Here is a 12,268-nt window from a genome sequence, read left to right on the forward strand (position 1 = left end):
GGGGCGCGGGGAAGGAGCCCTCCGCGGGGCGGCCGCCGGCCCTTCGGCGATCGCGGGGCGCGCCGAGGGCTCAGTTGCGAGTTGGTGTGTCGCGTTGTGGAAGGTACTGACACGGTGCGTACCGAGTTTTTGCCCAAGTCATTATCAGCCAAGAGCGAGTGCGCTTTTTTCCCCCAGATTGAAAGTACTGTAACTGAACCTGGAAAGTGGCTAGACCCGAACCTCTCCTCCGTGGTCTTAGGTTGCCCTTAAAGAGGTGATGATTTATTTGAAAATTGCTGTGCCATTTTGAGTGTAGGAATTGAGCTGTCCATGTTATGAAACTCCTATGACGGTATCCTTGAAGCGCGTTTTTCAAGTGCTCAAAGATACGGAATTCTGGATCTGACTTAGGACCTTAGGATTTAGTCTCCTGTTTGGGATAGGAAGCGGGGAATCCGTTGTTTTCTTCCCAGATCCACTTTGCGATCTAGTGTTTTGATTCCTAAGTATACTTTAGTTCTATGGATTTTATGACTGCTGACGTTTCTTCTAGGAATTTCGATTTTTAGTAAAATTAAACTGAAAGATTAAGTAGCATCCCCATGAATTTAGGATAATACTGTACTTGTACGGGAAATGGAGATTTCTAGGTTTCTAAAGTAACATTCCTCGTCTATATTTTAAATATTAGCAAACAGTAGTCTTCCAAACTAATACAGGCTTTTTTCTCCCTTCCCTTCCTTTTCCTTTGACTTAGACACTCCAGGTGAGCAACTTGATAACCGAAGTTTAGAAGAGATTATGAATAGTATCCCTCCACCCCCACCTCCTGCAATGACAAATGAAGCTGGAGCGCCTCGGCTTATGATAACTCATATTGTAAACCGGAACTTCAAGTCCTATGCGGGGGAAAAAGTCCTGGGACCTTTCCATAAGGTATTTGCCCATTTAGGATAACCATTGTGAGTTCATACGTCTTTAATACAAGATGTTTCAGTTTTATAACTATCCTGCCTGTCCCTGTCTGTCTCTCTCTCACACACATAGTGAATGTAACAACTGAAATTGTATTATCTTAGTGCGTTTTTGTAAGGTTTTCATCCTTGAATGTTTTTGTTTGAAAGCAACGTTTCCCGTTTCTTAGAATAACTTCTATAAAGTCTGGATTCGAACTGGAACATGATTTTAAGGAATTGGGGATTGCAAAACAAGAGATTATGATACGAGAAGACTCAAGTTGGTGTGTCTTCTAACAATGAAAAATTTTAAGTGCTTGAGGTTTTAGCTGCAAGTAAAAAGGCAAGAAGTTTAAATTTAAATTAGCAGTATTATTATTACTATTTAAATTTTTTTCCTGTTTTTTATGCAGCGCTTTTCCTGTATTATTGGGCCAAATGGCAGTGGCAAATCCAATGTTATCGATTCTATGCTTTTTGTGTTTGGCTATCGAGCACAAAAAATAAGGTCTAAAAAACTGTCAGTACTAATACATAATTCTGATGAACACAAGGATATTCAGAGTTGTACTGTAGAAGTTCATTTTCAAAAGATAATTGATAAGGTAAGGGGATTTTATGTATTTACTTACTCTAGCTTCCAGAAGGAACAACGAAAGACAGCAATACATTGCACATTTTATCACTGTCGGTTTAAATCAGATTTGTAAAATATGTCTGTAATTACAGCAAAGAGATAATGATTTTTCATTTATTTTAAGACCATATTTTCTTTTGGGGCAGCAGTGGTGTCTGTGAAACATGAAACATTAAAAATTTTAGAAAAATTATTATCTCATGGTAATCCCTACGTTTGGGAGAGAAACGCTGAGCAGATTGAGGATCCTCAGTGCTAGTTAATCTTTTACTATAAATGGATTCATATTTTAAAATATTCTACTGTTTTAGAAAAATTACATAAACTTAAAAATTTAGTGGTCAACTGATTTTTTCCATTATTTCAGTACACGTTAAATTTATTATTAGTGGTCTTGTGTATCTGTGATATAAAAGAGCTTTTCTTGCATTTGTAGTACTATAATTAAGCACTTTTGAAATGAGAGGAAAGCAAGCCAACATGTTTGCTAGAAAGAGACAGTGATAGGTAAAATGTCTTTTTTAGATTGTTTACTATTTGGTTCTGTGGTTCTGGTTTTGTTTGGGGAGATTCTCATCATGTATTTAATGATTAACTTGGGAAATGGTTCAAAAATGACTAAAAAGAACCTAAAAAGGAAACTAACTGTAAGTAACTTAGCTTCTGGATTTTTTTGTTCCTTTTTTAATATAAAAAACACTGATTACACCAAACCATATATTTTAATTTTGCTTGTTTTAGTGCGTTTTATTCCACAATTTGGATTTAAAAGTAGATGCCAATAAGATTTTATTTCACTGCCTCTTTATATTTGATTCATCTGCAGTTGAAAAGCCACAGCCTCAATATCACAGAGCTTTTAAATAAGTTTTAATGTTACAGTAGATTTGCATATGATTTCTTTTAAAAATCAGAGAATGTAGTTGTGGATTTTTTACAGTTCTTTTTACTGCAGTTAATGGCATGTTCTCCTCCACGACCATCACCAAAAATATCACCCCAGCATCACCACCTTGTGTCTTCCTTGTACATCTCACCCTGTAGCTTTTTAGGTGGACTGGTAATTACTCTAGCAGCATGGTGATTAATTGGAATGGGTTTATTCTGGTTATGGTGGAGCTCCTTGGTTCTTATCAGTCCCAGTATGTTTATAGGTGGAGTTTTTGTTCCTTTGGCTTGGCTTTTTGGTTTTGGGGATCTTTGAGAAAGAAAGCAAACCATTCGAAAAAGTATCTGTTATTTGCTAAGCAAGGTTACTTTTGAGAACTAGTGACAGTTTGCATGTATGTTCTATTTAAGTATTTTAATCCATAGACTTAGTTTCAGTGTGGAGTGAAATTTGAAGCAATATAGTGACTTAATATCAACAGTTGTTTTCTTGTTTTATTTTGCCTCGAAACAGGAAGGGGATGATTATGAAGTCATTCCTAACAGTAACTTCTGTGTATCCAGAACGGCCTACAGAGATAACACTTCTGTCTATCACATAAGTGGGAAGAAATCCACATTTAAGGATGTTGGAAACCTTCTTCGAAGCCATGGAATTGATTTGGACCATAATAGATTTTTAATATTGCAGGTAAATTTATTAAAAACTAGACTCCTAAAACTTGTTTTTGTTTTCTGTTTGTTTTTCCCAATAATGATAGATTAGGGGTTTTCCCTGTTGGATGGATCCTGTATTTTTGAGGCCTTAAAGTACTCTAGCAGCACATCATGATTTACATACTTTACTCAATATGCGAATCATTATATGCTGCTCTAGAAATTTAAGGAAATTCATTCAAACCTATGTTTTCATCATCATATGTTCATTTGGATGGACTGACATACTTGTTCCACTCTAGCAGCACGTAAATATTGGCGTAGTGAAATAAACATTAAACACCAATATTATTGTGCTGCTTTAGTGTGACAGGGATATAGCAACTATTTATCATTTGTTTGTATTTCCCTTTAAGATAAAATTTTAAATGAGATTCATTATCTTAATAGCCTGTCCTTTTTGTTTCATCTCTTTTAATAATAACAAAAAAGAAAATGAAACCTATATACTTGATGTTTGACAAATTTTCCTCAATATCTAATTTTATTTAATCTTTTAACACTTAAAATAATTAAAGTTTTTTCTTTAAATAGGTTTTTGTTTAGAATAACTTACTTTTTTGAGCCACTACTGTTGGTAGATCAGAAAATAACTGGTGTAACATTCTTAAGTATCACAACTCTTAAAGAACAAAAATTTTTTTTTTAAGTATAAAAATTAAGACCCCTGTACTAAGCTGAATTTGATAAGAGACTGCATTTTTTTTAACTAAAGGTGTGTTCTACCAGCATTGCTTGGTAAGAGGAATCCTCTTTGCCCTGTGTCTTAGCTTTTTTAAAAAAATTTTTTTTACTGTGAAACTATAGCATTTTCAAGTGTTTTAAAATTACTGTTGGGTTTGAGGGCTGCTTCTTAGTCCTATTGCCTGTCCAGACTCACTCAAGAGCATAGTAAGAAAAGCACAACTATCTCCATAAGCAGAAATTGCTAGTAGTGTCTTGTGCTACTGATTTTAAAACAAGTTGAAAATTTTGAATTGATACTAAATGTTTTCTTGGGATGAGTGACTGTTTCCCATTAACAAACTTAGGAAATGTTAGCAAATATTTCCAATTTAGTCTATATTCTTCAGCTGTTTTTTTAAATATTTTAGACATTTACTGTATAATGTTCAAGGCAAATCAGTAACATTCTGGTAAAACTTCACTCAGTATCCTTTATTACCAGACTGTATTTGTTATACTTCTATAACCCCAAACTTGCTTAAAAATGAACATTAGTTGCAGATATCTAAACAAGATTTGAATTTATCTAAATGTGGAATTACAGGTTTACAGAGTTTCTTTTTAAATTGAATTGAATTGTTTTATGGGTTATCATGTTTTAGAATTTGATTTGATTATGGATAAATATCCTTTATAATGTTCAATTTACTAATGATACTATTTCAGAAGAAATTATACTTGTGTTTATCTTCTGTTTTGTTTTTTGTGGTTTTTTTTTTTTTTTTTTTTTTTTTTTTAAAGACAGGGTTTCACTATGCAGTTCAGGCTGGCCTTGAGCTCACTTTGTAGGCCAGTCTGGCCTCAAACTCCCAGCAATCCTCCTGCCTCAGCCTTCTGATTATTCTTTGCTGTTTCTTTGCTGTCCTCCTGGGATAATCAAAGCTTAACAGACCTATGCAAAGGTTTAGCAAAACAGACTGTATTTTAGCTCTTTTTAAGGGTAATTTTTTTTCATCATTCAGCTTCTTTGTAAAAAAAAAAAATGCAGTTAATAAAGGAGGTTAATAATTTATAAAGAAGTACATAATTTATAAGTAGTCACATTTATATTAAATATGTGCTTCCGAAAGACCTAGGATAGGTTTGTCCATTTGTCCTCATGATAATATGAACCTTTTTCTGTGCTCTTAACAATTAAATTATTTTGAAATATTATTCCTGAATAATACCAAGTTAACAGATTAAATATGATGTAATTAAATTTGTGGATATGAACCTTAATAACTTAGCTATTAAAAGAAAAAACTAGGATTAGACTAGGTAGAATTAATTGTGCACTATTAAGTTTGAGGGAGAATGGGAGTGGTTTCTATGGGGTTTTTGTTTTGTTTTTTGCTTTTTATCAAAATTTTAGATTCTTATAATAGAGATATAAAGCATTTGAAGGTAAGTAAGATTGTTTTTTTATTGCCTTCTCTTCTACTGACTTTTTCTTTAAAACTACCCATGACTTTGGAGGCTGTGAAGTTGGAGACAGCGTATTACCAACCAAGGTGTAAATGATTACTTTGAGTGAAATATATAGGCCATTTAGACAGTACTCATGGTTAACACATCCCAGGTAATCTTAAGTTTAGCAGAAGTAAAGTTTTATTTTTAAAATTAAAAAAGCGCTAAATTTTAGAAGACCATGAGGGTTAAAAAACATTTTCATAGTGTTCATATACTAGCTTAGTAGGTTTTTTTAAGTAAGCACTTTTAGTATTTTGATTCTTCTAAAATTTCATTAGTGCCCCATTCACATGAGTTTCTAATAAGGCACTGTGCAAAGATGCTATAAATACAAAGAGGGTTAAAACTTATTTTTTACCCTTATGCATGCCTTCAAAAAGTATTGGATTATGACTTAATGTGGTTACACATTCCTGTAATCCCAACACCTACTCAGGAGGCTCAGACAAGAATATCAAAAATTTGGGATCCACCTGGGCAACTTAGCTGAGATCTTGTCTCAAAAAAGGGCTGAGGATAAACAGCTCAGCACTTCTTATGTTTAATCCCCAGTACCCCCCTCCCCCGCAAAAGGCACAACTGTTAACACAACTTTAATTTGTCAGAGCTTTCAACTTTTTGTATTACAAGATCTAAGTTTATTGTTTTCAACTTTGGAGACTAAACTTAGATCTGAGTTACCTATCACCCTTTTTTTCAGTGTAGTTCTCCTAAGGTTGACATGGCATATACACTTCAAGTTACAGTCTTTTGAATAGTAGAAGTAAGCCCGTTGCTATAATAACAAAAGAAATGTTTCAGCCTTGTTAGTAATCCGTACCTCAGTTTTCCAAAGGTATGTGATTGCATACCTCAACCATGAGAGAAAGAAGACAGGGTGCTGCCCCTAAGCATCCATATATGAAGTCCAACCACAAAAGCATTATCCTTTCTATATGTGCACTTCTTAAGCAGATACTAACCGTAGTGATTTTGTTTCTTGGCCTGTAATAGCTACCAAAGGCCAAATGAGAGTAAAATGTACTAGGAGATTCAGAGTAATTAATACTTTACGGTGCAGTGAAAATGGGAAAAATAAAAATGAAGGTGAAGTGAAAGTTCAAAGCTCAAGGGTTGGGTTTATAGTTCAGTGGTGGAGTACATGCCTAGCATGTAGAAGGCCTTGGGCTTGCTCCTTAACTTGGTGGGGAGGGGGTCTCAAAACCCAATAATTCCAGGCCATTTAATTTTGGTGCAGACACTCAGGTTTATTTTCATTTTTTCTTTTTAACAAAATGTTTTATAGCTGTGTACTATTGGAGTTTTCTATATGCTTGCTAAAATTTTGACTGAAGATACCTCTTCATTACTCTCAGATTTGATTATCAAAGAATGGTGTCAGTGGTGGCCAACCTGTGGCACACGTGCTGCAGCAGGCTGTGTCACTGAAAGCGCTAAAAATTTTGCCATCACTGGTATGATCACAGTGCCCTTGTGTATCACCCAGCAAAGCCTTCAGTCAGTTAAAATGTAAGGCCTCTGTGAGTGTGTCATGCTGGTGGTCAAACCCAGAGCCCCACACACGGCTTGCCAGTCGCTTTACCAGCGAGTTACATCCATAGCCAAGCCCCCGGCATAATTCATAACCGAGAAAATAAGGGTTTAAAACCTTGCTTGCTATCCTTAAAGCTCGAGAAAGATACAGTAATACGAGGTACTGTAAAATCTTGCCATGTTCAGATGCTAACATTATAACAAACTGAAATACTTGTGTGTTTTTGTGGCACCACTGTCATTTGGAGCCTTGACACGGAAGGGTAACTGATAAATTCAGATTAGTGCTTTTGAATTATTTCCGAAATATACTGCATTATTACCCTAAGTAAAAACTCTTAAAAACTCACATGAGATTGGTAAATTTTTCTCTAATCATAGACTTCAACTCGCAGATTATGTGTTAAATAGCACAAAATGGGAAAAGATTAGGATAGAAAAGGTAATAAGTAGTAGAGCTTATAGAGGACATTGGGGAGCAGAACTGCAAGGAAATTCCTTGGCTTTCATTGGAAAACCATAGAAGTCCTGATAGTCAAAAGTCAAGTGAGTATGGGCTAAATGGTTTACACACTGTTGATTCAGTAGTGCTGAGCTGAATACAGTAACTGGTTTAAAAAAAGAATGCAGTACAGTAAATGTGGACTTGAGGTGGAACTATTTTGAGTCATAGATGAATTTGTCTTTCAACATTTTTTAAAGCTAGACAGTTATTAGAGTGAGAGGAAATGAGCTGTATGTCCTTCATCTTATTTGGGAAAAAAGGAACAAATAACCAAAACAAGCAACTAGTCTGCTTTAGCCAAAGCTAGGCTGTTTCCTAATAGCTGTACACCATTTCTTCAAGAAGTAATGTAGCCAGGAAAACGTGTGCTGCTATTAGCAATGTTTTTAATCTGTACAGACTATACACTGGATCCCAGCTTTTGGTTATCTGAAAAATATAGACTTAAGTAATACCTTATGGCCATTTGATGTAAATTCTTTTGACATGGTTTTTCATTTATCTTAAAATAGGTATTTAAATATTCAACTTGATAAGTACTATATTAAAATATTGGTTGTCAGATATCATTTGGATAAATCAGGTTTTAAACTACAGCCTCTAGATGAGTGGTTCTCAATTAGGAATAGTTCTGTACCCCTCTCCCAGAACAGCTGGAGACATTTTCAGTTGTTGCAGCTGATAGAGAGGAATGCTAATAGCATATAGTAAATATGGGTCAGATGCTCTTAAGCATTTTTACAGTACTAAGTACAACTCTCACAACAAAGAGAAGCCATGCCAAATAACAGTACGGTAGGACCGCTATTGATAAACGTTACCTAAATAAAAATTTCAAAAAATTCTTGGTTTCTTCAAAGACTAAATTCATCCTGTTCTAAACCAAAGTTTTGGGCATTCTTGCAGGCTTAAATTCTGGGGGACTGGGGGTTTAGCTCAGCTGCACAGTGCCTGCCTGGCAAGCACAACGTCATGAGTTCGATTCCCGGTACCAGAAAAACAAACAAACAAAAATCCTGTCTAAAACTTAAATTATTGCTGCAGTTATTGCTGCAAACATTTGACAAAGCAGAGGAAAATAGTGCACATAAATATCTCCATTTAGTATTCATACATAAGGTACTGAATCTTACAGAAAAATAACAGACCTTTTGAATATAAATTTCAGTTTATACTTAACATGGTGCTAATGGAGTGTTGGTCTACTGAAAAGTGATGAGCTATAAAGCTATTAAAAATTATGCCTGCCATTGAGAAGATTGAGTTGTGTTGTCTTTAATTATTTTATATAACACAACAAACTGAGTTGTGTTGTCTTTAATTATTTTATATAAGTGGAAAACAAACTATTTTGATGTTTATTTAAATATTACACCTTTTATTTTATCAGCAACAAATTTTATCTCAAATTTTGAAGGTTGAATCAGACACTAAAAAAATGAGGATTGCTAAGGTACTTTAATGAGTATTTTTTTTCTTGACTTTCTAAGCTATTTTGCTGAAAATGAGAGTTGTATTTTTTTCCAGTTGCCTGCCTGTGTCTTTTCTTTTGTTATAGTAGTTGGCAGAGTATATATAAGCAGGCTACTTCTACGAACTAAAGTAAAAGCATCTTGTCTGGACACGTTCAGACAGAATTTTCTTTATCAAAATGAATGGCTCCCTAGCAGTGAACCTTGACTGATTATAGATCTTTCTTTTTGTCTTTGTAGTTGAGCTGCATAAATACAAATACTAACGGAAGATTTTAATTGGAGTTCAGAGTTGTTAGGTTGGGGATGGTGAGCAAAAGTGTCCTGTAGTAAAGTTTCCTGTTCCAAGGCCATTTGTTTTCTGTAGTCAGCGTGATCAGTTGGGTTTCTTTTATTACTATGAGAAATTGTTAACCTTTTCCATTTAAGGCTTTTACTTTTAGAAAATTAGACTTGAGTTTTAAACATGCTTATGAAGCACTTGTTGAGGTATTATAAATATATATATATTATATAGCTATATAGAGAAACTGTCCTTATCACCTTGGGACAGGTTTCCTTGTACAGTTTAGCTATGAAGTGCTTTTGAACAGGAGTTCTGACTGTTATTAATGGTTGGTGATGTCGCTGCAGTGATAAGGTTGCTGACTACATCGATACTTTGCTAAATTTTGCTTAATAGGAAAATTCTATTAAAAGGCCATTCTAGATGGGGAACTTCCTTGTGGCTTTATGTATCTGTGGTGTATGTTAGGATTTTATAAGAATCGTGTAAGGGAATATAAGTGCAGTACATATTTAAAATCTTTTTGAGTTACTAGATGCACACTATTTAGTTTTACTGTTTGACTTCCCCCAGTTCTCACAATTGATTTAAACATACACAATGAGTATAAATATGACTTTTTTTAAGGGTGAAGTTGAGCAAATAGCTATGATGAAACCAAAAGGCCAGACTGAACATGACGAGGGTATGCTTGAATATTTAGAAGATATAATTGGTTGTGGACGGCTAAATGAACCTATTAAAGTCCTGTGTCGAAGAGTTGAAATACTAAATGAACACAGAGGAGAAAAGGTGAATCTGTGTTACAGTTTTACTATAAATCAGAATGTTAAGTTTATGAATTTAAAAATTTTACTGAGTCAAATAGTCATGTAATAATTTTTAATTGAAATCTTTATTATTTTAGATTAAAATTTCTGTTTTTATATTGTCAGCATTTAAAATGAGCATATTCTTTGTTAATACAGTTTCTAAGGTTGGCATAGTTTAAACTCAGATTGAGTGAAGTATATATTTGATCTTTAAATTTTTAATTTTGTAGTTAAACAGAGTTAAAATGGTGGAAAAGGAAAAGGATGCCTTAGAAGGAGAGAAAAACATAGCCATTGAATTTCTTAACTTGGAAAATGAAATATTTAGGAAAAAAAATCATGTTTGTCAGTATTATATGTAAGTACCTTAATTTGTCTGTTTTTATGTATTTGTATTTAATCAAAGCCCTTACAGTAATGTGGAAACTGATGTGAACAAAATTTCTGAAGTTTAAGTGATAAATTCATTGAATTAGGATTATTTAGTTTGTGAATACTGACATTTTGATATCCTGCTTTAAATTGGGAGGAGGTTTCACAAGTATTTATTATTAATACTTTTACATGCACAGTAATCCCCTCAGATAAAGGATTAGATAATATTCCAAGACCCCCAGTAGATATACAAAACTATGGGTTGTACCAAACTGTTATGTATGTATACTGTTTTTTTACCTATATGCCTTGCAGCAGTGTCATAGTACAGAGGTAATTTTTCCTCCATGTTTTATGCCCTGGTTTCTCCTTTGCATCACTTAATGGTGGTGAGTGTATACAGTGTGGGAATACTGAACATAGAAGAACATTATGGACCAGAATGGTGTGTGATTTAAAACTAATAAATTGCTTATTTCTGGAATTTACCATTTAACATTTTCAGACAGTAGTCATCAGCGGGTAACTAAAACCCTGGTAAGGCTAAACAGGAATAAAGAGGTTACTACTGTTTATGCTTTTAAATTCACATAGTAGGAGATCTCATTTTATTTACAATGAATCTATTTTATTCCTAAATTCTAGCTTTAAACTTGAGGGGTGTCATAGCCCTAGGTGATTGTAAGTTGACTACAGTTACAAATACATTAGAAACTGCTATTTTACTAAAACAGTTGTATAGTTTTAGAAACGTCATTTTAAGATACCTGTTTTTTCTGTCTCTCTAGTTATGATTTGCAGAAACGAATTACTGAAATGGAGATGCAAAAGGAAAAGATTCATGAAGATGCCAAAGAAATTAATGAGAGGAGCAGTATACTGTCAAATGAAATGAAAGCAAAGAATAAAGCTGTACAAGATACAGAGAAGTAATGATACTTTGGAAAGTACTGAATGTATTTAGATTTAATCTGTATTATGCATATGTCTATATGTAAACTTCACACAAATTATAATACATTTGTCAGTATGTGAGATGGTCTCCTTTTGGAGTTTAAAAGAAATTACTGCCCTGTATCCAACTCATTGTTAGAGAATGTATGTGTACCCAACACTGGTATTAAAATAGTGGGGGTGCTGCCCCCTAGTGGCAGAACGCATTTATAAAACCAAAGCATTTGACCTAATAGGTTAATCTTTTTATGGTAAAATTTTATGTACCTAGATGTCATAGTCACTGGAAAATGTATTTCCTTTCATATTAGGAAAGCAAAAAAGCTTTATAATGAGAAATTTTAACAACTTTGACTTTTGGGAAGTCAGCTTGGAAGGGGGATAATTTTAGAATCCTTTCTAATAAGAGCTTGAACATACTTATAGAGGAAATGACCCATAAGGCATATAGACATGATTTTAAAATAATTTATCATCCAAAATAATAACTAGTACTTTACTCACTTTGCTAGGAAACTCAATAAAATTACAAAATTCATTGAGGAGAATAAAGAAAAATTTACACAGCTGGATTTGGAAGATGTTCAAGTTAGGGAAAAATTAAAGCATGCTACTAGTAAAGGCAAAAAACTGGAGAACCAACTTCAAAAAGAAAGAGAAAAGGTATGTGCTATTTAAAAATTCTGAAAATTTTCATATCTGAGTATCAGATCCAATTATTACTATTTCTTACAAATATGTTTGTCCTTGTTGCCTTAAGAGTATGAGTTAGGGCCAGGTATGGTAGCGCACTCCTGTAATGCCAGCATTCGTGAGGCTGAGGCAGGACGATTGCCATGAGTTAAAGGCCAGCGTGAACTGCATAGCAAGACCCTATCTCAGGGGCTGGGGATTTAGCTCAGCGGCAAAAGCACCTGCCTGGCAAGCGCAAGGTCGTGAGTTCGGTTCCTGGTACCGGAGAAAAACCAAAAAA

At 34.2% G+C, this 12,268-nt stretch overlaps 1 protein-coding gene across 1 annotated transcript in view; it reads left to right on the forward strand.

The window, feature by feature from the left end:
* Window positions 1–12,268, forward strand: part of Smc4 (structural maintenance of chromosomes 4) — a gene marked incomplete in the record, with an annotated part of 33,972 nt that overhangs the window by 1,224 nt on the left and 20,480 nt on the right. The window contains 7 exon segments of the mRNA XM_005393119.2: window positions 740–918; window positions 1,352–1,543; window positions 2,978–3,154; window positions 9,782–9,946; window positions 10,197–10,324; window positions 11,130–11,270; window positions 11,808–11,958. Coding sequence (XP_005393176.2) covers window positions 740–918; window positions 1,352–1,543; window positions 2,978–3,154; window positions 9,782–9,946; window positions 10,197–10,324; window positions 11,130–11,270; window positions 11,808–11,958 — 1,133 coding nt within the window.

Source organism: Chinchilla lanigera, unplaced genomic scaffold (assembly GCF_000276665.1).
Source record: "Chinchilla lanigera isolate Chin_1 unplaced genomic scaffold, ChiLan1.0 scaffold00047, whole genome shotgun sequence".
NCBI lineage: Eukaryota > Metazoa > Chordata > Mammalia > Rodentia > Chinchillidae > Chinchilla > Chinchilla lanigera.